Source organism: Panthera tigris, chromosome C1, assembly GCF_018350195.1.
Source record: "Panthera tigris isolate Pti1 chromosome C1, P.tigris_Pti1_mat1.1, whole genome shotgun sequence".
Classification (NCBI taxonomy): Eukaryota; Metazoa; Chordata; class Mammalia; order Carnivora; family Felidae; genus Panthera; species Panthera tigris.
The window spans coordinates 214,417,931-214,444,896 of record NC_056667.1 but is presented as its reverse complement, the minus strand read 5'-3'; the positions used below and the strand labels follow the sequence as shown (position 1 = coordinate 214,444,896).

The following is a 26,966-nucleotide window of genomic DNA, read 5'->3' as shown; positions in this document are numbered from 1 at the left end:
TCGGAGCCCTGAGCCTGCTTCGGATTCCGTGTCTCCCTCTCTCTCTCTGCCCCTCCCCTGCTTGTGCTCTGTCTCTGTCTCTCTCTCAAAAACAAATGAAACATTAAAAAAATAAAGAAATAAAAACAGGCGAGTGGTCACAGCAATTACGGTTTTTAAAAAATAACCTTAAGTAGCTGAATTTTCTTTCTCAAGATTGTTAGGCTGGGACCCATTTCACTTCTGCCCAGAGCTGTGGGTGGAAGACGTATAGGAATCCAAAATAATAATGTCTCAACCAGACTTCTGTTGTAATCTGATTGACTTGCAAAACACCCCAATCGGAGCGAATATTAAAAACACTTGAATGACACAGAGTGGTTTTATGTTTTGAAAACATTTTGGAAATAAGGACGCTAATAACCTGTCTTGTCGGAAGGGAGGCAGGAGCGTTGTGCAAAGCTTTTTTTTTTTTTTTTTGTCATTTAGGAAGAAAATGCTGCCCGAGTGCATCAAAGATATCCAATAATATTTTAAGCACAATTTTGGGATACATTACATGCCACAAACAGAAAAGGGAGCCACTTTTACTTAGGTATGGGTTTATGAATGCAAAACCAATTTATTTTTGTGTTGATAGCTCTGATTGTCCTGTGCGTGGCATCGTGACGCTGGCCATCGGTACCTTGGTACCTCTCTATGTATTTTGCACAAATCTATTATTTGAAAAATGATCGCTAACTCCCGGGGCCTGGGAACAATACATAAATCTCCAAGGTCTGTATAAATTAGCTCTAACTAGGTCAAGTGCCTGCATCCCTCACTCACATCCATTACCTTCTGTGTCTTTAATTTTCTCAACTCATCTCTCACATGGAAAATGTGATAATTAGGTATCGGTGAAGGTGTTTTGCAAAAATACTTGGAGAACTGGAATCTAATTTTCCAAAGAGATTTTTTAAAATATTTATTTATTTTTGAGAGAGAGAGAGAGACAGAGCATGAGCAGGGGAGGGGCAGAGAGAGAGGGAGACACAGAATCCGAAGCAGGCTCCAGGCTCCGAGCCATCAGCACAGAGCCCGATGCGGGGTTCAAACCCATGGACTACAATACAAGATCATGACCTGAGCCCAAGTCGGACGCTTCACCGACTGAGCTACCCAGGCGCCCCCTGATTTTCCGAAGAGATTTTTAACACATAAACGTATCCTTCTGAATTCACCAGGTGTACAGAGAATACACCTACTTCTGTCCACACACAGGATTCTATTTGTACGGTGCGATGGGACAAGTCGTGACGCTGACCTGTTGGCCTGGGTTGTACCATACAGTCTTCATTCTGTGGACGTTGATTCTAACCCGGCTCAGAGTCGAAAATGAAAGGGAGGCAACTCTCCAGATCTCTTCCCTTCTGGGGGAGGAGGAGGGCCCTGGGATTGCTGGGGTTGCCAGGCAACCCGTCCTGCGTCCTGCCTGCCCGTCCTGCGTCCTGCTCGCTCAGGTGTCCAGGTAGGCCTGTGACAAGACCGTTCCCCGGGGGGCTATAGATGTTCACCAAGTGCTTCCGCGTCTGTTGTTCTCACCTAGCTGTGATCATCCACACCTTGGGTGTGAAATGACTTTGCATTTGGGACAGAGAAGACGTGGATGTGTGAACAGTAAAGCAAACCCTTGTTTTTCCGAGTGTGAGCTCCAGCCGAGCAAAAGACATGTAATATTATAGCGGGAAGACCGGTGAACTGAGTGGAGATATAAACGTTTCTAGAAAAAATCCAGAATAGTCTCCCCATACAACTTCTATGTGCTTGAGGGGCGCCTGGGTGGCTCAGCCGGTGAAGCGTCCGACTTCGGCTCAGGTCACGATCTCACGGCTTGTGAGTTCGAGCCCCGCGTCGGGCTCTGCGCTGACAGCTCGGAGCTCGGGGCCTGCTTCGGATTCTGTGTCTCCCTCTCTCTCTGCCCCTCCCCTGCTCATGCTCTGTCTCTCAAAAGTAAAAATAAACATTAAAAAAAAAACTTCTATGTGTTTGATAAAAAGAAACCCCTACGATTATACACAAAGCTATTCAGGAGCCAGGGCTTAGCTTCCGGTCCCCTGGATGAATGGGTCGGCAGGTCCCTGGAGTTGTCCACTCATCCAGCCACACATCCGAGGATTTAGTGAGGGGGCGTCTGAACTTAGCGTGAGCTAGACATCTCCCTTGCTCAGTTTATGGTCTGGGGGGCCAGCCAGCAAAGGCACAGCTCGGACACAGAAAGCTTCAGATTATACTTGGGGTAAGGGCGGAGGGCTGTGGGAAAACAGGGGAAGGGTTTTCCTTGGTGCATCCCAGAGGACTTCCCAGGGGAGTCTGATTATCAGAGCGGAATCTTGAAGGAATAAAACCGGTCGGAAGCCCACGTGCTTATTTGCAGGCAACAGAAATTGGAACTGGGTCATTCACCAGAGGGCTGGGAGAGGAGCCACGCTCCACGCCGGTGTCCAGAACCGGCCTGGTGAGGGATGTGCCCCTGCACACCAACCACGGACGCTGGCTAGCACCGATGCCATGACGGGGCAAGGAGGGTGCCCCGTGACCACCGCTGCCCGGAACGCCGGAAGGTCCATCACACCCCCTCCTCCCTCTGCAAGTCGCTGGTCTTTGAATCAGGGAGCTGCGTGGCGTAAGTTAGGAACACGCCCGCATTTAGCTGCAAGACAAGCTGCGAGTTTGCATGCTCTGGGTTCCAAACATAGCAAACGTGTTCTCCGGGCACCCAGAAAACATGATAACGCTATCACCACGGGTGAAGAGGGTGGTCTAAGTAGAAACAGCCACAAAGGGCCACAGAAATAGACGGTTTCGTGTCGTGTCTCCCTTATTTGTCCAGAGATTCAAGTCTTAAAAAAAAAGTGTGGATGTCTGTCCTCGGCCAACATTTTACTTTGCCAAGACAGGCATTAAAACCGCAGTGTCTACAGTTTACTGTTATCAGTTACCCACATAAAGGACATTTTAACACCAAAAAAGCATGAAGGACTTAATCTCAGAATCAGGAGTGATTATTGGGTGGACCGAAGTTTGGCCGAACGGAGGTGCTCAGCGTGCTGTCCTTACTTTTCTATTTCGTGTGGGTCGGGGGAAGCTTCATCAGGGTCAGCAAGGACTCGTGGGCGGGCGCTTGAGAGGCTTCTGTTCATCTTCTTTAAACACAGGGGGCTGGGGAAAACGGGGGCATGGGTTTATATTTGAGGAGGACCATTCTGGTGGCCGTGTGCAGGATGATTCGAGGGGACAAGCCCGGAGTTGCAGGTTATGGGGGAGACGTGTTGGTGGTCAGGATTAGAGGCGGAGCCCCCTGAGAGAAATGGAAGGGGTTGAATCAGAAGCCTTAATGATCAATAGGCTGGGAGCTGTTGTGCGTGGGGAGAGAACACCATGGTTTTTCAAATTCTTTCTCGGTCCATTCGGACGATAACGTTTCCATCTCCCTTCAGTTTCAAAGGCCTGGATCTTCCTTGCTGGAATACAGACTCCTGGAGGGCCAGGAGCCGGCTCTCCTCTCCCTCGACACCCCGCCTGCCCAAGACTGGCTTCCGGGTGACACACGGCAGGCGAGAAGCCCGTCGGCCCTCCCTGCCGCACGCACACTCCGTTTTCGTGGTCTTCTGCTGACCCCCGAGGTGAAGATTATAAAGAAGGTTGTGCTATATACTCAGGACATGAGTTTATAGACATTCTTCTGAAAAGCACAATTGAAATGGAAAATTAAGAAACATGACTTTGGATATTGAAAAAGTCACAGACACGACCGGTGTATTTTTTCGAGATTCCCTTCTCCTCCGTTCGGTGGAATCGGCTCAGAGAAGCAAAAGCTTTAGAAATACTATTCTGGCTAATCTCGGGGCGCCTGGGTGGCTCAGCTGGTCACGTGTCCGACTCTTGGTTTTGGCTCAGGTCATGACCTCGCAGTTCGTGGGATTGAGCCCGTCGGGCTCTGTGCTGTCAGCGGAGAGCCTGCTTGGGATTCTCTCTCCCTCTCTCTCTCTCTCTGCTCTTCCTCTGCTCGTGTGCACTCACTCTTTCTCTTTCCCTCTCTCTCTCAAAATAAATAAACTTAGAATAAAAGGAAGACTTAAAATCTATATAAATATATTGGGGGTTGGGGGGGAGGGACAGAGAGAGAATCCCAAGCAGGCTCCATGCTGCCAGTACAGACCCCAAGGCAGGGCTTGATCCCCCCAACTGGGAGATCATGACCTGAGCTGAAATCGAGTCAGATGCTTAACCGACTCAGCCACCCAGGTGCCCCAGAAGACTTTTGTTTATATGTCAAGTGTAGCTCAATAAAGCCAAAGTTTGTCAAAAAAGAAAAATTTGGGCTAAGTGCAAATACGTTACATACTGAAGGTTTTCACACACACGCTCCGGCAGAGGTCCGAGAGGGGTGGACCCCCAGCCCCCTTCCCAGAACGCAGCCGTCAACGGGAACCCCTCGCTCCCGGGCACCTGCTTCCCAGGCAGTGGCCGTGAACCCTCGGGATTCTCGCTGCTTCTGGTGCGGCGGGAGGGCACGGCTGGAGTGGACGGGGCTCTCGCTGGCCCCCGCTCATCCTGTTTGCCGCCCGCCCCCGGCCAACCTCCTCGTCTTTGAAACCAAGGTCACCACGAAGGTTAAACAGCACACCTTTCACAGACCACAGGTGCGCAGCAAAGGCTAGACACTTGGCAGGACAATTTTTCCCCTAAATTCAGGTTACTTGTCGGTTTCAGATGAAGCCATCTCAACCTATTTTAGACAATACTGAATTTTATTACAGCATAAATCGTGGGGCCAAACGGACAGTGTTTCCCTCGTGCCCAGAAATGAACTAGTAGGAAAACTAATTGCTTTTGGGGTACACTCGAGTTCCACCCCCGCCACATTTCCCCCTTTGAACACCCAAAACTAAGCTGAGTCCGATGCCCCCGTTGCTGGGCCGAATACGTTCACACGGGTCGTACACCCAGTACAAAGGCCGTTCTAGGCCCTCCGAGAGCCAAGCGATCCTCGTTCGGGATGCGTTTCTATTGCGGAGGTATGGTCAGTTCCCTCCCGCGATACGTTTATGGCACCAGGCTCTGGGGATTCAGCGACGAGTTTAGACACTGGATGCCCTTAAGGAGCTCAGTGTGGCTCCTTGTAGAAAGGAGAGGTGTGCCAGCTTGGGGGAACAGCTCAAAGGCAGGGAGTTGTGGGTGTAGGCGATGGTCGAGGGAGCTCAGCCGGGGACAAGCGCGTGGGAGGCACAGCCAAGGGTGAGGGTGAGCCCGGAGTTGACCGTATGGCGGGAAGCAGGAGGGGAGAGCGGGCCGTGGACCAGATGGGAGGGTGCCAAGTAGTAAGTAGTAAGGGGAGCAGAAGGACAGAAGGCAAAGGTTGTGGTCCGGTCAGGACAGTAGCAATGGTTGGGAGATCGCAGGGTGCTGGGATCTGGTGACCCCTGGTGGGGAAGGTCCCAGGACCAAGCCTGGGCTTGGCTGCTGCACCAGGTGGCACAGAGGTGGGGGCTCGGTGATCACAGGCGATTTGACATGGGCCCCATGTGACATGACGGCGTGGCGGTCAAGCGAGGACCAAGGCGGGAATTTATCATGGACAAAATGGTCTTCTTCTTGGGAAATTAGAATGTTTTTCAACCAAATTCTTTTCCTGAATATTTGGTTCTCAAAAACACCTGCAAATACCCTCACTTCATATGCAAATTACTATTATTACAAGCGTTGAAATTAACATCAGTAAAGAAATGGAAGTTTTAACTGAACTTCTTGGACCGGCCTGGAGAATATTCAGTAAGAATATAAAAGTAACGTGCTAAGCCAACTGTCACACTGTCATCCAGGGGTGGCTCTTGAAGGAGGGAGCCATTATTCTATGCACAGATAAAACACTAGGTTTTATTGTTTAAAAGTCTGGTCTTTTTATTTAAAAGTCTAGTCTTATTATTTAAAACTCTGGTGGGGTAGGGGTGCCTGGGTGGCTCAGTCGGTTAAGCGTCCGACTTCGGCTCAGGTCGTGAACTTGCGGTTCGTGGGTTCGAGCCCCGCGTCGGGCTCTGTGCTGTGCTGACAGCTCGGAGCCTGGAGCCCGCTTCGGATTCTGTGTCTCCCTCTCTCTGCCCCTCCCCTGCTTTCTCTCTCTCTCTCTCTCTCAAAAATGCATAAACATTAGACAAAATTTAAAGCCTGGATGGGTACAGAAACACACACGCACACTAATAGGTTAAAATATGCAAATAAAATTTACTGCAACTTTTGTAGAATTCAATTTGTGCTACAGACATGTTGCATAGGAAACTACTTCAAGCCCCTGAGGAAAAATATCCACGGTTTAAGGTGCAACTGGGTTTGTCTCTTCTTTGGGGAGAAGGTGAGAGACAATCTCTGGGAAGAATGAGGGTGGACAGGGGAAGCAGAATTTAAGGTTATTTCGTGTGATCATTGGGGAACTGCGGGTCCTGCTTCTTGCAGCATAAAAAACGTAGTTTTTCTAGGTGCTTCTCTTTTTTTTTTTCCTAGCCAGTTGGTCTTCAGTATCTGAGTCGATAGGTACATAAGAATGTTTCAGCCCGATAGGGATCGTAGGCTGATTACACCCAGTGATCAACATGACGTGTTTCAAAACAGCAGATCCAGAGAACGAGGTCCAGGAACCCCAGACCGCCCAGCGCGGGTGCTGACCCACTCCCAGGAACTGTTTCTCTCCGTGTGCCACATAATTCCAATTCTTCAGTCCTGCCCCTTCCTCCCTTCTGAGCTGGGTGCAACCACGGTGCGATCAGGGGCCCGACACCGCTCACCCGCACATGGCCACGCCGATCTGCAACCGTCAAGGCGGGCAGCATTCTGCCTCCGGTTCCAGGCGGGGCACGTTTTCATTTGTAGAAAACATACATCCTGCTCGGATAATCTCTAATTGTACAAAAAAAAAAAAAAGGTGTCCCTTACGCTGTGTTTTCCTGGGGGACATGGGTGCACCAGGAAGGGAGCGGGGTTCACGTCACATGGAACGGAGCGGAGTTTGGCCAGTGACGGCAGGCACGTCTGCACACACACGAGCACAGGGGTCCCTCGTGGTGAAGTCTCTCCCACGGAGCAGAGAGGCCTGGAGCCCTGCCGGAAGCCGTCCCCTGCCCCCAGGGTAATGGCATCTGAGAGCTGCAGGGACCACCGCATTGCACGTGGCACCGTTCTCTTGAGCGACCGACCGCACGCAGGCGGGGGCCACAGTGAACGCCAGCTCCCAGCGGCCTGTCATCTCGAGGGCACCTGCTGGCTCGTGTGGGATTTTCCTTTGCCCACTGAGGCTCACAGAAGGGTCACAAGCGCTCCCGCTGATCGTTTACTGTGACACGGGGCAAAGGTACAGAAGAGAACGGGAGTTCAGAGGGGACAGCAGGGCCCAGGACGTTCCCAGAAAGGACGGGCAAGAGCTAGACTCAGCTACCGAAAAACCACATTTCCTATTGGGTTCACCCTTTTCACAAGGACAGAGCAAAAGAGGTCCAACACTTGAGCAAGCGTCTCTCCGTGCTAAGTGTTCAAATGCAAAGTGAGGCTGGGAATCGCCTTTAAATACATATATACATCCGTAACATAATTTAAAAAGGTCTCTCTAGAACATAAAAACCTCAACAGCATCCGCCCCTATGAAGGTGTTTTGTTTTGTTTTTTAAACTTTTCTGGTCCATTAAAAAAATTAGATACCACCTGTCTCATAGGCCTCCCCCCGTCCTAAAAAAAAAAAAAAAAAAAAAAAAAAAAAAAAAAAAAAAAAATATGATTTTAAAATTTAAATTTATACCTAACAAATAGAAAGCTGTTTTGGTTGGCGACGACCTGTGGTAGAAATTCCCTTCAGCACCCCCTCTCCCCCCTCAACGGAGGAGGACGGCAGAGCATTGTCTGTGCTTGGTCCTCGGGCGCGGGTCCAGCCGAGGGGGACCCCGGGTGTGTCCGAGCAGCCGGCCCCTCCCGCCTCCCCCCAGGTGACTGCACGGGCATCTGGGACAGACGGGGGGCGGCGGGTGCATGCCCCAGAGCAGCAGCGGACGGGAGGGAACCCGCTCAGATGACAAAGTCGTCGTGGTCCACGGGACTGAAGGCCGCTGCCCTCAGGATGTCCAAGGAGTTCACCAGGATCAGAGTCCCCGTGAGGTGTTTCCAGCGCTTGGTGATGGGGTTTTTCATTTTGTCCAGGCCTAGGTGCAGCTCCTGGATGACGTCCCGGTAGCTGTCCCCGATCTGGTGGCTCCACGTCAGTAAAAAGTCATAGGCGGGTTTCCACATGGCCTGGGTGGCGGAGTCCAAAATAAAAGGAGGGAGGGAGAAGAAAGGATTAGGGGACAGCAAAGAGATTGGACCCTATTGATTCGATCCTCTTACCCGCAGCTCCTGGGCTCAGTACTTAGGCTTTTCTTTTGAGAGTGAGAAGCCCGGCGAAGCAGGGGGGACGGCCTCTGCCTGGGACCAGCACACTGAGGGAGGAACGTGTTTCGTGCGAGAGCCGGTTAAGTGGCAAATCGCGTCTGGGCCAACAGGAAGGATTTCTCTCCTTACAACCCCTGTGGCGTTTTCCGTGTGGGCCATTTCTTTAGAAACTCGCTGCGTTAATAAAGGACGCCCTTATTCTTGGGGACTTCCTGCTTCCCGGGTCTCCCGGGCCTGACCCATCTTTCCGGAAGCTTAAAGCGAACAAGGGAGGATACAAAGGACCTGTGAGCAGGAACCCCACCGGCTGTGGCCGAAGTTACACAACATACCGGGTACCCATCCAACACAGACCCGGACGGAGCCCGACCACAAGCGGCCACAAAGGGCTCCGTTCACACGGGAGGTCAAGTTTCTCAGTCCGACGGAAGGTAATTTAAGATCAGGATCTGCAGGGGCGGGCATTTCTGCTCAGGCCGCTCTGACTTCCCTCCTCTGGGCACAGCGGCCCTGCCACGGTCAGAACCAACTGTCCCGGGAGGGATGGGGCCTGCCCCACGCAGGGAGAGCCTGCCACGTGCTTTCCCGCATTGACTCGCTTATCCCCACGAACGCACTGTCGGGTGGATGTCGCCGTGACTGTGTGTCACGGCCCACGCTCACCTCGCTGTCCACGACCCCGTTCCTGTCCCGGTGGGGAGACTCGTAGGCGTCCATCTGTTGCTTGGACACCTTGGCGAGCTTCTCGGCCAGCTCCCTCCAGCGCTGGGCCACCTCCACCGCCGTGGTCAGGAGCACAAAGTCCTGGATGAGTCTGACCACCAGGCCCTGGCAGTCCATTTTCAGTAAGGCCTGAGGACAAAGGAGCAGAGCACCGGGCAGGTCAGAGGGCTGGCTCTGGTCTCAGGCAGAGCTCCACGCGGAGGCGGTGCACTCTTTTCCCCCGAAAAGTTTTAAGCCTAGTAAGTGCCCCCCGAACCCCAGCGTGGCTGCGGCACGGGACGGAGCGAGAGCAATGGCTTGCGGGGTGGCCTGGGCTTGACTGTGCTCTCCCACCAAGTTCACGCGCAGCCGGAACCTCACAATGACTGTGTTTCGAAACGGCGGCTTTGCAGACGTGAATTAGTTAAAACCAGGTCACGGAAGACGAGGGCCGCCCCTCAGCCAGTGACCGGTTGTCTCTATCAGGAGAGACATGTCCACGTCGGAAGGACAGAGGCAGAGACGGGGGAGAGGCGGCCACAGGCAGCGAGCGCCAAGGATTGCTGTCAGAGCAACCAGAGGCAGCCCCTCCCTCGCAGCTCCCGGAGGACCCAGGCCCGCGAACACCTCCAGCGCTGGGAGAGAATAAGCTTTTGTTGTCCCGGGCCACCCGGTCTGTGGCACTTTGTCTCAGTGGCCCCGGGATGCTGACTCCCGGCGGGAGGGCAGGTGAGCACTGCTGGCCCCGTTTCTGCACCCTCGGGACGGCTGGAGAGGGCGATGCTTCGGGGAGACAGAACACACGCCCGGGGCTTAGGGGACCGGACCTAGAGCCGGGCTGACGTTAGGTGCCGCGGGCCTCGGCCGGATGCAGAGCTCCGCAGGCAGAGGGCTCAGATTGGGGCCCGCAGCTCACCCGGACATCTGGGCTCTCGGGTTTGGGGGGCAAAGTGAAGGCCTCGTGTGGAGGAAAAGGAGAACGGGGAGGCCGGAGGCTGAACCCAAGGAAGCACCATCAGAATACTTTCTGGAACCGACAGGACTGCTCCCTTGCCTAAGCTGCAGGAACTTTCTAGTGTGTTTTCAAGACAGGAGTCCGGAGGGACTCAGGAGGGCAAGGAATGCCCGCCACCCTGGGCGGGAAGGAGGCAATGCGACAGAGGCGGGCCCTGGACCAGCTGGTGGCCACCCGGGACTTGCTTCCCCATCTAGGAAAGGGGCGGGATCAGGCCGGCTTCCAACACGGTGTGTTCTGTGCGACCCCGGGCTGGGGTCTTAAAGAAAATCACATCAGCCGGCGCAAACCAGCAGGCCCACGCGTCTGCACACGGGGAGATGCAGAAGTCCTGCCACCCACGTTTCGTGACGGCTGCTGGGTGCACGCGGGCCTGGCACTATCCACGCAGCCTCTGCGGCCCAGCACCCTCTCGGACTACACCCCGACAGTGGGAAAAGTGGGAGCACCCTGGAGATGGTTCCTCAGGCGAGCATGGGGGTGGGGAGGCTAGAGGCAGAAAGGCACCTGGGGTTTGTCCTGTCCCTCCATGCTCCATGCCAGCCCCTGCGGTTGACAATTCCAGACTCCGAAGAGCACGTTAAGAACAACAAAGGAAGCAGCCCCTTCCCAAATGAGCCGAACACATGGCTCGTTCGAGAACTCTGTCCGTATTTTGTGAGGATGGCGGGTGGCCTTGGATGAGTGTGGCTACGGTCTGCCGGGTCGCTAACTTTAAAGGGCGCAGCTAGGGGCGCCTGGGGGGCTCAGTCGGTTGAGCGTCCGACTTCGGCTCAGGTCATGATCTCGCGGCCGGTGAGTTCGAGCCCCGCGTCGGGCTCTGTGCTGACGGCTCAGAGCCTGAAGCCTGCTTCGGATTCTGTGTCTCCCTCTCTCTCTGCCCTTTCCCTGCTCACACTCTGTCTCTCTCTCTCTCTCTCTCTCTGTCTCCCCAAAATAAGTAAACATTAAAAAAATTTTAAAAATAAACAACAAAAAAATAAAGGGCGCAGCTAATCGAGACAGAGAACCCTCATCTACATTTCACATTTGTGTTGGGGGAGTTTAACAGTACGGACGATTAGTGACTTTTTTTTTGGCAATTTCCTGAATGCATTAGCTGGATGCCCCAGCAGGTCAAGCTCTGCAATTTTTTTTTTAAAGTTTATTTATTTATTTTGAGAGAGAGAGAGAGAGAGAGAGAACGTGAGCGTTGGAGGGGCAGAGAGAGAGGGAGAGAGAGAATCATAATCAGGCTCCGCACTGACGTGGGGCTCGAACTCACAGACTGCGAGAGCATGACCTGAACCAAAACCGAGAGTCGGACGGTCAGCTGACTGAGTCACCCAGGCGTCCCAAGCTCTGCAACTGAAAACAGGGGTGACGGGTCAATCTGGTGCTGTCCTGGGTCCCAAGGTTGGCAACTAGCTGCACCTGTGGTTAGCCAGAAGGCAGCTTGAGGATCCCGTGGTCCTTTTCCGGTTTGTTTTGTTTCGCAGTAGGCCACTACTACTGAGACTTACTGTGAGCCAGGCATGGGCTCATCCACTCCTCAGAACCCCCGTGAAGCAGGGGCTGAGCTCACCCCATTTTGCAGATGAAGCCGAGAGAGTGACGGAGAGGCCCCCACACCGACTGAGCGTCAGAGCCAGACCCGCCTGCCTGTCCTCTGCTCCGATCCAGACACCCGGAGACGCCAGGCGGCTTGTCCAGGGTCCCACTGCTCGGGGTGACAGAGATGGAGGCAGGGTCACATTTCGTGGCGCTCAGGCCAACGAACGGCCTCCGCGGTTCTGCGGACACTTGCTACTCGACGTCAGGAACGGAACCCGATAAAACACGGGTCTGGATTGCGCTTCATTTCAACTACTTATGTATTTCAGCAAATGGGCTATTCACAGAGCTGGACGGTCGGCCCCCCAGTGTCCCCACTCAGCTTCCACTCACACAAAGCAAGCGTGTGTCTGTGCACTCACTCAGCCGCCCGGCTCTGGAGGCGACCTCATTTTCCAGGTAACAGAACGTGTCAGAGTCGCGCCTCTGTCCCCAGGGGTGCTGGGCAAGGGCGGGGGCTCCGTCCCGTGGAGTGCGGGGAGCACAGGGATGGAGGTGCCTTCCTTTCTCAATTTCAGCTCTGGTGACACAACTTGGATCGAGCCACACCAGCTTCAAGCGTCACAAAACTGCCACACCACCACCAAGGGGCAGTTTAGACACTTTTTTAAGGGCATATTTTGGGTGCCACCAGAGCTGGGTAGTAGAGAGCTTCACCATAGGAGGCTCTGACACCTTTCCCTGTAGCTTCCTCCTCAATTTTCTCACACACACACACACACACACACACACACACACACGCGCGCACACACACACACACACGTCATCCCAGAAAACCCCATTCAAAACGATGCTGATTCCGGCTGCAATCTCAGAGCGAACTCGAATTTCAGCCAGGTGGCCAAACCTGGTGGACAGAGGGCCACACGTGGCTCCGAGGGCCACGCGGTCTCTGCCACAGCCACCCGAATCCACCGGCGTGGAGGGAAAACAGCAGAAACGTGGGGGAACCGCCGGGCACAGCTCGGTCCAGCGCGACTTCCTTCACAGGAGCCGGTCTGCCAAGCGCTGTTTGGGGAGACACTCTTAGGAACACATAATGAGGTGGCATTTTGGTTTTGCTGTACGTGAATCCCGCGTGTGCTTCTCTTCCCGAGATGTGCAAACACCAGAAGGGCCGCGCTCCCCCATGAGCGGCGGGCAGGGGAGCCCCTGCTTTGGGGGCGCTGGAGCCCCGGGAACCTGCCTAAATGCACACTGGTTCGCTACCTGCCTCCTGTCTGGGGCGATAAGGAGGCTTTTCTGCCGAGTCGCAGAGAATCGCCATCCCGTCCAGCCCCCGTCTGCCCCCACCTCGCGATTTTCCCCGTGACCTCCATCAGCGTCCAAGGCTCTGGGGGGTTTATCCCACCCCACCTCACTCCTGGAAACAGCCGCCCCTCCCTCGATTTGTGTCCTAGAGTAAGTTTCTCTTCTCAGAGAACCTTCTCCAAAGAGCCCGCACCCGGACTCAAACGACCCAAGCCATAGCCGCCACCAGTGACCCCCGGCCACCCTGGCGGCTCCAGCAACGAGCTCTGAGCGCTGGCCTCGGTCCCTCCAGGGAGGCCTGCCCCTGTCCCCGACGGCCCTTCCCTCCCCGCCATGAGGACAGACCCTGTGTCTTGTTTGCGAGGGATTCCCGGACACGAGACATGACTTCTCCTATCGGAAGCATGTCGCGGAACAAAAACCTCGGGGTTCCGTGTGCCACCCTCCAAGCACACACTCGGCCCCCCAGATCTACTCAGGGCCACCGCGTGAGCCAAGCCCTCTCCTTCAGTGTCGTCACAGTTCCCGGTACAAACACACTCAGATACGTGTTTTGCACAAAGTGGACCAGAAGCAGCGGTAGAGAACCTCAATGTGCCGACGGCAAAGAGCCGGCCGTGGTTTGTCCCCCCAGAGGGCAAGAATCCCGACACGGAGCCCAAGGTCGATGAAAGTGAGGAAGGGTACGCACCGTGCGGTCAGCCACCACGGTAACAGCACCTGCCACTCACAGCTGTGCCCCCCTCCAGTGACGCTCGCGACGTCGCCGACGGATGGCTCCTCGAGCTCGGGAAGGGCCCACGGCTTAGTGTCCTGGAACATCTGTGGACAGGCGTGCAGAGCCCCTGGGACATCTCAGTGTGGACAGGCGTGCAGAGCCACACGGACAAGGAGGCACCAGCACCCGGCCCTTCCACAGACCCGGGAAGCAGCAGGCATGCGCCCAGGGCTGCCCGCACGCTCTCCACGGGGCATCGCAGAGGAGGGGGCAGCCCCTCGGCCAACCCCACGGAATTTATAAACAGCCGCAGCGTCTACGCCCCAAACGGCTCAAAGAGGTTGACGACGGGCGATGGGGCCGGGGACCCCTCCGCCTTCTGCTTCTGTCCTTCATGCATGTAAAATTTCGGTGCAGAAAAGAAACACAGGCTGTGTTTACAGACAAACAAAAATCAGTGAGGACTATTTTCATTCAGGAAAAAAACAACACCCGGGGTGAGTCAAGGAAGTTATGCAAACTCAAAGACCCCCCACGCTCTGAAGGTTGACACTGATGTGCAGGAAGACAGAGCCTGTCACCAACGATGCAGTGAGAGAGTGACCGCAGGCCCTGGGACCCACCAGCCACACGACGCCTACCCGCCAGAGGAGGAGGGAGAACGCGGCAGACCAGCAACCACAGGCCCGGCTGCGGGGCGCACCCTGGGGCTATGGACAGCCAGGTGTGAAAACCAGACGGAGGGGGCGTGGCCCGGGGAATCGGTGTCAGAATTACTCATTTGTTTCCTTCACACAAATCTACCTGGAGAGGAGTACGAAAATTAGGTCCCCCACCCCCAGGCGTCCTGATCATCGGAAGGAAGGACACTCAGGGTTGGGGCTCTCCACTGACCGCTGCCTCTGGGTGGCTCGGAGACTGGGAGACGTGGCGAGGAGCAGGGACGCACCTGGAATCCAAGGTCCAGGGACACATCTGGATCCAGCCTGACTCCCCTTCTCCTCCCCTAAAACACGTAACCCCCCCCCCCAATGCCTACTGAATAAAGCACGAGCATTATCTGGTACAGGGGGCTCCACACCCCACATACCGCCATCCTCTATCACCCCAGCCTCTGATCGGACCCCATCTACGTATGCCCTCGCGGTACCCCCAACCTGACAGCCCCTCCCTCATCAGGTGGGCTTCCGTGCTTCCTGCCCGTATCAGGATCCACCCTGCCCCAACCCTGTTCGCCGTTCCCTGATCCGCCGGGGGGCCCTTCTCTTCGGGGCTCGAGACAAGTAAGTCCTGCGCTGTGACTCTTCACTCCGTGCCTTCTTCAAGTCAAAGACCCGTGTTCTTGGGCAGCCCAGCACCCAGCATCGCCCCTAAGCCCACAGGAGGCGGCAAAGACACGCTTCGTGAATATCGAGTACCAACGCTCTGTGGCGGCCCTTTCATTCTGGGCCCCAGGGGCTCTGTCCACCCGGCCTACCCTCCTCGGTCAGTGCCAGTCACGCCCCTTCCCGACAGCAGCCCGGCAGTGCCCCTCACCACCACGTTCAATAAGGTCCGGGGTGGGCCGTCGACGGGCTGGCCATCCTCTGTCACGGGCCGTCCCGGCTTCTCCTGCAGAGCTCGGTGAGCCGGGGACAGACGGGGCATTCTCTGACGGTGGTCACGCACCGTGTGGGTGAGAAAGGGCAGACGGAGGCAGGCGCACCAAGGAGCCCACGTGGTTGTGCAAGACGGCCCTCGGAGGAGCTGATAGCGAAAACCCGCACCGAAGCAACAGCAAGGACACGGAATCAAAGAAGCGGGGCCCGGGCGCGGGCTGGCCGCGTGGGCGGCACCCCTTCAGGTCCTCAGCCCGGGCCGAGGTCTGCTCTCATTCACTCGTGCATCTCCTCAAGTAGCGGACTGTGTCCCGGGGGCCAGGGTCCTTTCTCTCGCGGCGTTTATATCCGATGCGGACAATAAGAAGAAACCGGAACACGAGTAAACGAGGCCACTGTGGGTGGGAGAAAGCCCAGTGAAGCCCAGGGTCTGGGGCGACGAAGTACAGTGACCCCGGGCCCCGGGTCGCTTCGCGGGAAAGGTCTGCCAGCACGGCCTCTGGGCTGGTTCCCCAGGGACGTGACAGCCTTCCACCTGACGTTGCGGGCAGAGCTCCAGGCCTGAGGCAGGGCCCGGACCCCACTCGATGGTGGGCAGGACGGAACCGCCCGGTTCTCATTTCGTTCCGGGCTCCTTCCCATCTCCCCGCAAACCTACCGTCTCAAACCTCCCCCCTTTCCAATTCGTTTACTCAGTTTCCAGACCACGGACGCATAACCGAACAGAAAACCATCTTCAGAATGCGAGGGGGTGGGACACGACTCGGTGGCCGGGGTGGGTCGTGGCAGCCACGCGGTGACAGCCGGAGGCCGGCTCACCCGAGGCCGAGACTGCAGAATACCACTGCTCAGTGGTGCGAGCGCCGGGAGAAAGGAATCCCGGTTTTCAGGACTCCTCTGCGTGCTGGGACAAAGCAGCCTGGGGTTTCTGGAGGTTTCGCCCACGTTCAGATCCGCCCACTCCCAAGATGGTGACGGATTCAGCCCAGGGCCCGGGCGAGGGAAACCCGCAAGCCTCCGAGCAGACCTTGCTGTGCCAGCCTTCCCACCCAGGGGCGCAAGAGACCCCCCCCCATCGCTCCCACAAACGAGCCCAGGGACGTCCCCCCGAAAACCTGTGCTGTCAGAGAAGTCCCCCAAGCGGGTCAGAAAGAGCTTCGCTTAAGTCTGAAAAGGCCTGACATGAAGGACCAGGATGAACAAGCCGCCTCCTCGGTCTTTATTTTTCCACAGCTGGGAAGGGCCGCTCTCGCCGTGTTGTTTTTCACCTCCGCCCACTCGGGGGCAGTGTTTTTTAGGCGGCAATGAAGGAACAATCAACTCTGTTCATGTGCCATGAGAGCACCCGATTCTAGAACCCGCGGCGAATCCCAGCTTGAGGCCCCGTGAGAGAGGGACACGCGCCCCTGCCCGGTGCTCGAGGTCCGTGGAGGGGAGAGGGCCTCGAGGGCTCGACGCAGCTCCGGGGAGGATTCCAGGCCGGGCCAGCGAGGGGGCAGATGCCCTGAAGGGAGAGGTGTCCCACTGCTGTGACGGCCATGCCCAGGGCCCACGTGCCGTCCCCCTGCCGCCTCGGGCCCTCCCCAGCCACGACCATCCCTCGTCCTCCCCGCGGAAGCTGCCACCCAGCGCCCCCAGCCTCCGGGCTGCCAAGATCGACACCTTCGGTTCCCGTCCCTTCTTCTGGACGAGGTTTGGCTCTCACTGTGTGGCACGCGCCTGGCATTTTACATTCCTGGGGGCGCCGTCAGGCTGCAACGCCCGCTCCCCGCCGCGGTGGCTGTGCCCTGCGGACTGGGTATCTCCGGCTCCCGAGAGCCATGAGCGCCACGGACGGACCTCGGCACACACACCCGGCTCGGCCGTTCCCAGAGGCGCTCACACAGCATGGCAGGTGCCGGGTCGGGCGGCAGAAATCCTAGGGCCGCCGAGACTCACTTCGTACACAAGTCGGGAGGCGAGAAGGCTGTGTGGAGCCTGACGGAGCAAGGAAGGAACACCAAGGGGCTTCCAGTGGAAAATCACAAGGGTTTCCAGAGGAACAGCCCCGGGGATGTGTCCTACTGGGAAGATGGCGTGGCGGGGGGGAGGTGAACGAAGCAGGCTCTCCCCATCGAGAGGACGTCCCCCACGGAAACGAGGCGGACGCCAAGAGAAGGGCGTTATCGAGTTCCTCCAAGTCAGCTTCTCCAAGACAGGCCACCGGGAGCAGATGAACTGTTGAGAGCGGGTGGGGAACCCGGGCCGGGGAGGCCGTGTTCGCTCAGCAGTCCAGCGAATGCTTTCCCCCTCACCCGGCGGCCCGGGCGTATCCTGTAGTGTGACACCAACCCCCCCCCCCCTCCTCTTCTCAGATCGCAGTTCCCAGAGGCCCTCCTCAATCCCTACTCTCTCTCTCACACACACACACACACACACACACACACACAGGAGGCAGAGGAAGACGCCTCGATCAAGTTAGACTTCGGGGCGGCACAGATCCTGCGGGGAACCTGATGAAACCTGCACCTTCTCCCACGAGAAAGGAGCAGAGGGGGCTGGAGCGCGAGCCTCCCTGCGCCCCCACGCCCACCGGCCACCCGGGAGACCCGCCTGAGGCCTCCAAGGGGCTCGCCAGTCCAGCGGGAAGCCGCCTGAACGGGGCTCTCCACGCTGGACCCTGAGCCGTCTGGGGGTCCCTACCCAAACGCCCATCTCCAGGTGCGCGTGCGTGTATTTCGGGGAGCGGAGGTGAGCCCAGATGCCGGTCCAGCGATTCACCGAACCCACGCCCGAGTGTGCGGGGCGGGGGCGGGGGCGGGGGGAAAGGCGGCAAGACTGGACTCGGCCCCCCCTCCAGCCCCTGCCGGGCACTTACCATCACGAGCTCCTTCTGGAAGGACTTTCGCTCTTTGTTCTCCGTGTTGTTACAATCCTCCTTGAGCTTTTCCAGAACGGACGCCACCCGCTCGGGCTCACTGTCCAGCTCGGCCCGGCAGAAGAAGGTGAGCGGCAGGTTGCCGTAGCCCAGGGCATCGGCGAAGGAGCGCCAGCTGCTGACGTTCTCCATGAGCAAGGTCCTGACCGAGGCGTAGATGTAGGTGAGGAACTTACAGGGTCGCAGGATCTGCTCTAGCAGCACCGAGGTGCTCAGCTCGGGCCCCGAGAGGAGGCTCGGCCGGGCCCTGCCCACCACCAGCACGTTCTTGGCGTGCACGAGGCCGACCTTGCCCTGGTGGTAGCCGATGTACCACTCCTTGGTCCACAGCTGCCCCTTCAGCCGGATCTTCTCCTCGCTGAGCAGCGCGACGCTGTCCCCCTTCTTGTACTCCAGCAGGTAGTGGTTCTTGCTTTGCCGCACCACGGTCTTGAGCAACTTGCCGAACTTGAGGCTGGACACCGGGCGGTCCTGAAAGGTCGGGTATTTGGTGGTGGCAGCAAACGGGGACAGGATGATCTTCCCGACCTCGTTCTTCTTGAGAAACCGCCTTTGCCCGGAGGGCTTGATGGCACTTTTGGGGGGCGGCTGGGGAGTCTGCACGCAAAACTGCGTCAGGATGGCCTCCTGGTCGCCCTTCACCTGAACCCGCAGGGTGAAGTCGGACAGCTCGCCGGGGTTCTGGCAGGTGATGGGGAAGATGAGGCGGCTCACCTTGCCCAGCTTCATCTGGAACCCCCTCACCACCTTGGCCTGCTCGCTGGCCTTGACCTCGTAGTTGGTCATGTTGGAAAACATGCAGACGTGGAGATCCTGGGGCCTGGACAAGACGAACTGGTGCTTACCCCAGAGCTGCAGGGCCACGGGGGCAGGGCTGGGGGCCTGGCGGGTGACCTCGCTGACCAGCAGCGTCTTCGGGGCACAGTCGTGCCCAAAAATGGTCACCACGGTCTTGAAGGATGGGTGAATGTGTTTGGGCCCGTAGAGGCCCACGGTGATCTTTTTGTGGATGAAGTCCCACACCGTGGAAGGGTAGAGAATGTTGGGGCCGTGGGCCACAATGGCCAGGTACATACAGGGCTCCAGGTTGTCCAGCTGCACCTGGACCGTGTCCCCATAGCTGTAGGTGAGTGGGATGGGGACATAGGGCCCCTCCTTCAAGTCGCTCCTCAGGCACTGGAGACCCACCGTGCTTTTGCTAAAGATGTCGTTTTTCACCTCGGCCGACACTTTCATCTCCACGATGATGAAGGTTTTCACCTCCAGGGTGCTCACCTTCACCTCCAGCACCGGGCTGACGCTGCTGCACCTGTCGCTGTTGAGCTCCAACGGGGGGTCCAGCAGGGCTTTCATGGAGATCTGCTGCGTCTCCCCTGGGGCCACGTGGCCCTCGGGCACGTGGATGCTGATGCCGCTGTCGGGCAGCTGCACGGCGCCCCCGGAGCTGTCCAGCTTGCACGCGATGCTCGTCTCCACCGCCTGGGTCTGGCCCCACCCGGGGCTCTGGCCCAGCAGGTCCAGATCGTGGCAAGACCGGGCCAGCTTCCGGTGGCTCAGCCAGGCGGCGCGGAAGTCCTCCCGGCTCTGGAACTGCTCCGGGGCCGGGGATTTCAGGCCCGTGAAGAAGCCCGAGGAGTCGGGGGCATCGGACTTGGCCTGGAGGACGGAGAGCTCCGACAGGCTGTAGGAGCGCTTGCTTCTGAAGAAGGGGTTGTCCCGCTTGCCCGGCGCCTCGGCCTGGAGGCGGCCTGCGGCCGGCAGCTCGTCAAAGATGTTGCCGACGCTGTTGGTGGTCGCGGAGCTGGATTCGGTGAACGAAGACGTGCCCGTATCAAAAAGGAGCAAATCCACGGTGCTTCTGGGGGTCAGCTCGTCCAAGCTGGGCATCGCCGGCGCGTTCCCGTTCAGAAACGGGTTTGTCTGGGCCCCGTTCCAGAAGGGGTTATTGCTGTAGGTCTTGCTCGGTCCCTTGTCCTCTGTCCATTCCCCGAGCAGGTCTAGCTCCTTGGCCACCTCGTCTGGGCTGTCTGGAAGATGGTCGATCACCCCGCTGTCGCTCAGGGTGGAGTCCCGGTAGTTCAAGGGCTGCACGTAGGAGGACGGGATGTAGCCCATCTCCGTGGTGCTGTGGGCGTACCACCACTCCCCGCCGGACGCGTCCAGGACGTAGAGGTGGTCGCCCTTGGAGAACTTGAGGGTGGTGAAGTTGGCTGGGTGGTAGTCCTTGATTGCGATCACTTCCTTTGCATTCCCGAACGGTGTGGGATTGTCTACGAGCAAGGCACTGGGGGAAGGCACTGCATAAAACACAAAGAAACAGGGGGTGAGGGCGAGGCCCACTGGCGCCGCGGAGCACTGGCCGGAACCAGGGAGGAGGGAGAGCGCTCTGGGTGACAGGCGGCTGTGCCAGAAGGAAGTCCCAGGGAACTCCGCTGTGCTCCCGAGGGCCGGCACTGCTGTCCCAGCCCACTGGGCGGGAGGGCTCATATTCCCCCGTTTCCCCGGGATCGCTTTTGAAACGCCATGTTGTTTTTAAACCTTTTTTAACCTCTAAAGATTTTATTTTTAAGTCACCTCTGCACCCAACGTGGGGCTCGAACTCACAACCCCGAGATCAAGAGTCGCAGGCTCCACCGACTGGGCCAGCTGGGCGCCCCCGATGCCATCGGATTTTGGCCAGAGTTTTCCTTATGTAACTAACTTACCCGGAGCTGCCACTGGGTCGAGAGAGAAGCTGAAAGTGACTGGCTTAAAACCTGTCACATTCTGAGTGGGGTGACCCACGGCCTGTAGCCAGGGACGGGACACGAAGAGCCTGGAATAGGATCTGAGTTCGTGAGCTGGTCCCACGCTCTGCCTTGAACGCAGAACACGGGAATGGGGGGAAGGTTCCCTGACAAGCAGACCCGTCTCTTACGTTTCCAAGCTGAACCCACTCTTCATCAAAATAAGACTTTGGAAGGGCGCCTGGGTGGCTCAGTTGGTTAAGCGTCTGACTTCGGCTCGGGTCATGATCTCATGCTTCGTGGGTTCGAGCCCCGTGTCGGGCTCTGGGCTGACAGCATGGAGCCTGCTTGGGATTCTGTCTCTCTGCCTCCTCCCTGCTCATGCTCTCTCTCGCTCTCTCTCTCTCTCTTAAGATAAATACACTTAAAAAAATAAAGTAAGACTTTTGAGGCTGGTGCCTTCCAGCCTCCTTTAAATGATCATTCAAAATGACAGCTTGGAAAGGGGCTCTCCCGCATGTCTTGAAAATGAAAGGTTTATGTCCACTGTCATTCATGTCATCTCCGAGCAAGTGTTTAAGTCTGAAAAACCCCCAACTCGTTCAACAGCGACTCGAGCTAATTTCGGGTTCACGGCGTTCAACTATGTGTGCTCCCGATGGAGGCAGCAATGGGAACCACGAAAGTCAGCTCAACAAGGGGTGTGTGTTTTGAAAAATATCGGACGATGAAACACCTGTCTTCTCTCCCACCCATACATGACAAAGCACATCCAGAGGAGGAGGAAAGCGCCTTGTGAAAGAAAAGATAGCCCCCACCCCAGCTGTGCCTTGTTTCACAGGGTTTAGGGATATTCTGGCTTCCTGTAAAAAACGTTAAGGACCGTATTTTTAGTGGAACCTATACCCACATCTTCTCTAATATACGATTGAGTCAAGAAGCATTCTATTCTACCAAACTGGCCCTCCAAAAAAACAGCGTCTGCCAGTTTCCCTTTCCTTTGAAAAGAAATAATGGAACTGGAATTGTATTTCCTTAGCAAAGTCTGGGGAAATAAAGCCGGAAGTTTCTGTTTGTTTCCATGAACCAAGTTAGAGAGAGAAGCTTGGTAGAAAGCTCATCTGGGCGGTGAAGGCCATCGGTTCCCGCTCTCCATGTGGGGCGGTGGGGAGAATCTGGCTCTGGGTTCACTGGGCACGGGCTTCCGTCCAGACCTCAGGAGCCCGAGATACTCTCTCAACGGGCTCTGGTGGAGATAACGTTCTGATGATGTGCTTAGCATAATGATGCCTGAGGACACACAGACTGTTATGTTAAAGGAGACATCGCCGCCACCCCTCCTAATTTTATTTTCTCCGTAGCACTTATCATTAACCAATATACTACGAATATTTTAGTGGGGGGGGGGGTGCTGCATCGCCCTATTGGGGTGGGAGCCCTCTTAGGGTGTCTTGCTCACAGTGGTATTCCCGGGAAGGCAGCCTGCCACATAGCAGGTGTTCGGCAAATATTCGTGGAATGAATGCTCCTCCGGTATGCACACAACAGAGAGGCCATAGTCATGTTCTGGGGTCAAGGTGTCGGCCAAAGGCAAAGCCAGAGTTCTCCGTGGCTGTGCCCTGCTATAAAATCACCCCAAGGAGAAATCACTTCACAGTGAAGGGAGGGGAGTGAATAAACACATTCAAGTAAAAGAGAAGGACCCCGAGGGAGAGGTGGGGAGACAGGGCACGGGTCAGGCTGGGGTCGGGGGACAACAGCAGACCTCTCTTGCTTTGTTTTCCAGCCACCGTCTCCTGCAGTAGAAACCACTGTGTGTTTCCTTGACACGTCTAATGCAAATGTCACATAAAAATTAAAACCAAATGAAAATTAGAGCGCGTGCCAGCTATTAAAATCTTGTTAGAGTCCCTCAGAAGTTATATCCCTATTATGTTCCCCAGAACAATTCCCTTAGAGTGATATTTTTAAAATTAAAAACCAAAGCTATTAAGCAGGCTTTGTATATAGCCTAAGAGAACGTATCAATGCAAATTATCACTTTGGTTTCAGCAGACTGAAGAATAAAAATGGTTTCACTTAAAATTCCAAGCACTCCCCTTAGCAGAGAAGCAGTAACATATTTCACTCAAGGATCAGGCTCATCCAATGGGAAATGGCGATCCTTCCGTGGAAATGGACTGTGGTATGAGCTCCTGCCAGACGGGTCCCTCCATCAGTCAACTGTCACAGAGCACCCGGGGACACCTGGTGGGGCGTCTATCCAATCAAACGCAGGAGAATCCCTATCGAATCCCATCTTAATGAATTCTGGGGAGCGCGGCTCAGATTCACAGCTATCCTTGATTTCCATACAAAAAAAAAAAAAAAATCCCTGCGTGTCGGGAAGTTCAGTGCACTGAATAATACATTTCTTACCCCTCCGCCTTGGTTCTTATACGGGCGGAACATTTATCAGGGAGCAGAGGACTTCACAGAGAACACTTTGGCTGGAATACATTCCCACCTGTCTACCATGGGGACGCAGGGGAGGCCACCCGCTGCCCTTGGGAAATGGGTTTGGGGTTCCCCCCCAGCGGACCAGCCCCAGGTCACATCCCAGGATGTCTCCTTTATCTTTTTCCCACAATCGGGGGGTTTAGGACCCTGATGCCTCTCAGATCATTATCATAATTTTTAAAAATTCAGCTCTCTCATTTCGAGAACCCGGCCCAAACCCCACAATTTATGCTCACGTTTTCCAACTTTAACCATGATCAGCTAGGCTATAAAGTAAGAAAACAATGCCCATTACTGGGCTATGAAAAATAAATGGTTCCATTATTTATAAAACTACCTGGTAACTCTGTTACTGTTATTAATAAAATCTCATGATTTCTTTTGCCAGTATGTTTGTTGGAGGAACATTTAAAGCAGTGCTCAAGGCTCCCAGCATAAAGCAGAGACAGGAAGCAACTGAGGATACAGTGAAGGGAGAAGGGATTAGGAAGAGACAAATGGGGGACATACGGTTGTTAGGACATCAGGGAAGAGGGCCACAGTGTGACCCAGGAGACAGCAGTTTGGTTCAAGAACTATTCACTTAGCACTGACTTTGTGCCAAGTTAAAGACACAAGGGTAAAGGTCCGCTCCCACTGCTCAGCTTGTATTCTGGACGGCCCAGTAGATAACCTCAACACGTTGTGGTAAACGCTGTAGGGAAGCCGCCTAACGATGGATGATGAGGATGTAACCCATGACACCAGTAAGCACCTAGTAAGGTCAAGGTGGACTTCTAGGAAGAAAATGACCCATCCATCTCACTGACCCAGCTGTAAGTGTCTGTGAGAGGAACCCAGAGGCTCAGGGTGATTGACCCTGGGGCCACCTCTAAACCAGGGGTCAGCGAACAACGGCCCCTTTGCTGTTTTTGTAAATAAAGTTTTATTGGAACACAGCCATATCCATGGCTTACTCTCTCCTGTGACTGCTCTCGAGCTGGTGCGGCACAGTGTGACGGAACCCGGAGGGCCCACAAGGATTAACATACTCCCTGTGTGACCCAGGACCCTACCTTAAGGTCACCCAAACTCAACGAGAGGAGAAAAGACAAACATATTCTGTATGAAGAAGTTTCATAACCAACGGGGAATTCATAACCTCCCAGCCCACCAACAAAACAAAACAAATGGTTATTGTCCCAGGGCTGAATGTGTCCTCAGGAAGTTTAGAGAGCTAAACCTTAACATCTGAATGGGGCCTTGACAGCCTTGAAGGCAGAGAAGTCCTTGGGTCTCAGAGCACTTGCAATCTGCCCCCTCAGCCACAGTTGTGTCTCCTGGGAGCTCACCTTTGACATCATTAAAGCTCGCTTCTGAAAACCCTTCGGTCAGGTCAATCAGGGTCCCCTCGGACTTGCACCGAGGGAGGCCGCCGGAGTTGGCCGCTCGGATCCGCTGAGCTGCCATCTCGAACTTTCTTCCTGGGGGGACCGCTAACGTGTCATATCCCTTCCTCCAGGTATCCCAGCGCTCGCTGAAGCTCTCCTCAGGCAACCATGCCGAACACGGGTCAACTGGGCAATGTGCTTCTTCCTGAAAGTGGGGGAAAAGGGAAAAAAAAAAAAAGGAATTTCCCTTGAGCAAGCACGACATAGGTTGGACAGGAATTTTGTGGGAAGTGGGAGTTCTCTTTCTTCCAGGGCCATTCCAGTCAAGACAGACCCAGGACATTCTTCCTGGCCCGAGAGAGCGAGGGGGGGCCCACTCCCCGGATCCTGTGCACACCCTGTGCCCATCTCACCCACTGTGCGGGCGCACAGAGCCGGGCAGCACATCCTGGCCTGCTGTTCGCACCCTCTCTTCCTGGGGTACAAAGGGGCTTGTGAAGTTTGTTCTAGCACCTGGCCGGCCTGTTCATCACGAAGAGGGGGACAAACGGGATCTGTAGACTCCACGTGGCCGGTTCCGGGGTTCAGGGCAGAAGAAATAAGTCCGTGTGCCCAGACAATGGCTCGTCCCGTTAGAGGCACAGCCCCGGCCGCGATGCTGGATACTCCGGAAAGCAACACTCAGCACAGCACCTCTTGTGGCCCCGCCTAGGGGGTGGGGGGGCTGCTCCCTGCCTGCCCACGCTCCCCTAAAATCCTCCCTGGATCCCCAACAACCTAAGTAAGATACACACGTCGCCACTTCTGCGCATGAGGCCTTTGCGGAACGTGTGCCCCTGAAGCTGGTATATGTACCCAGACAGTGTCACTGAGCCTCCAGAACCACTCTTGGGCCTGTTTCTTTCCGGAAGGGGCACAAAGGCATCTGGGGGGCTCTCTCAGGAGATGGTGAAGTGATCAGCTGTGGGATGACCCTTGCCAGCCCACGGAGGGGAAAGGAACAGCCAGGAGCCAACCTCAAAGCGGCAAATACCCCATGCTCTTCCCCGGAAACGGGAGGACAGGACACGCCATAGCTGGCCGCACCTGTTGGGGCACGGAGGGACCCGAGGGCAGGCGAACTGCACTCTGTTTCAACACGGCTCGTGTGACCGGTCTCCGGTCCCTGGCTCCCTGGCTGCGCCCTTCAAGGACAGCTGGGAATACGGCTTCTGGCCCAGATGAGTGGCCTTCACCAATGAGAGGGACCCGCATGGCCCCAACACCGCCTCCTGCAGCGGCAGGGGGGTGGGGTGACCTAGCCCGTCTGCCTCTACCCTTCCCCCAGGCTCCGCACGCAGCCTCCGGGGGCTCAGTGCCAACCGTGCAGCGAACACACGCAGGTTTGCGTCCAAGCTCTGCCGTCCGCGGGGACGTCTTGTGTTCAGCGTTTAAGTCGGTGGCCTCAGTTGATGCACCTGTGATGCGGGGCCAAGACAGCACTGCCCTCACCGGTGTGTGGGGAGACTGAATATGAGAATCTGTGTAAGGCGCTTGGAACGGGGAACAGGGGTTCACCGCGGCCCCGGGGAGGATTTCTTTCCTTCTTTCCTTCTCAACCACCGAACGCCACGCTCCTCACCGGAATGCTCTTGGCGAGAAGGGGGAGCGGAGCTGGCCGCGGAGGCCGGTCACCAGGCCAGAGGCGGCTCTGTGCCCACCAGGCAAGACGTGGCCACGTGCATGGGGGAGTCCGCGGGCCCCAGGATACAAGCGGAGGCCACCCCTGGAGCAGCCTGGCTTCAGAAAAGAAGCGTGATGATAAGATCCATCACTGAGACGAGAGGATGTGAGAATCCTTTGGGTCCAAAAGACGGGTCTCACCCTACTGGCAGGAACAGAGAAAATGGGACTTGTGTATGGGGGCGGGAGGAGGGGATCGGAGAGGACAGGCAGCGGGGGGGGGGGGTGCGGGGGAAGCTTCAGGACAGTTCTGAGACCATGACCTGTGCTTGCCGGGTAGACCTGCAAATTAACCACCCAAGATTCTAGGTCTGACGGTGTCTCCTGGAGATACAGCAGCCAGCCAGACAGACAGACACGGCCAAAGCCAGCTGGCGGTGAAATCTGACTGGCACCCGGCTCGTCCCATGAGGTCCCCCCCTCCC

General features: G+C 56.2%; 1 protein-coding gene across 4 annotated transcripts in view; it reads right to left on the bottom strand.

Annotated features, from left to right (window-relative positions):
- Window positions 1–7,762: 7,762 nt before the first annotated feature.
- The window catches only part of SH3BP4 (SH3 domain binding protein 4), an 84,300-nt gene continuing 65,096 nt past the window's right edge, over window positions 7,763–26,966 (bottom strand). For 2 of the 4 annotated variants that reach the window (XM_042995736.1, XM_042995737.1), the window contains 5 exons: window positions 26,441–26,686; window positions 24,781–25,024; window positions 18,165–20,521; window positions 9,094–9,282; window positions 7,763–8,292 (listed from right to left, as the gene is read on the bottom strand). In XM_042995736.1, coding sequence (XP_042851670.1) covers window positions 8,068–8,292; window positions 9,094–9,282; window positions 18,165–20,521; window positions 24,781–24,898 — 2,889 coding nt within the window. In that variant the 5' untranslated portion in view covers window positions 24,899–25,024; window positions 26,441–26,686 and the 3' untranslated portion in view covers window positions 7,763–8,067. The remainder of the gene's footprint in view (window positions 8,293–9,093; window positions 9,283–18,164; window positions 20,522–24,780; window positions 25,025–26,440; window positions 26,687–26,966) is intronic. The other 2 variants (XM_042995738.1, XM_007082990.3) reach the window with 1 other exon arrangement.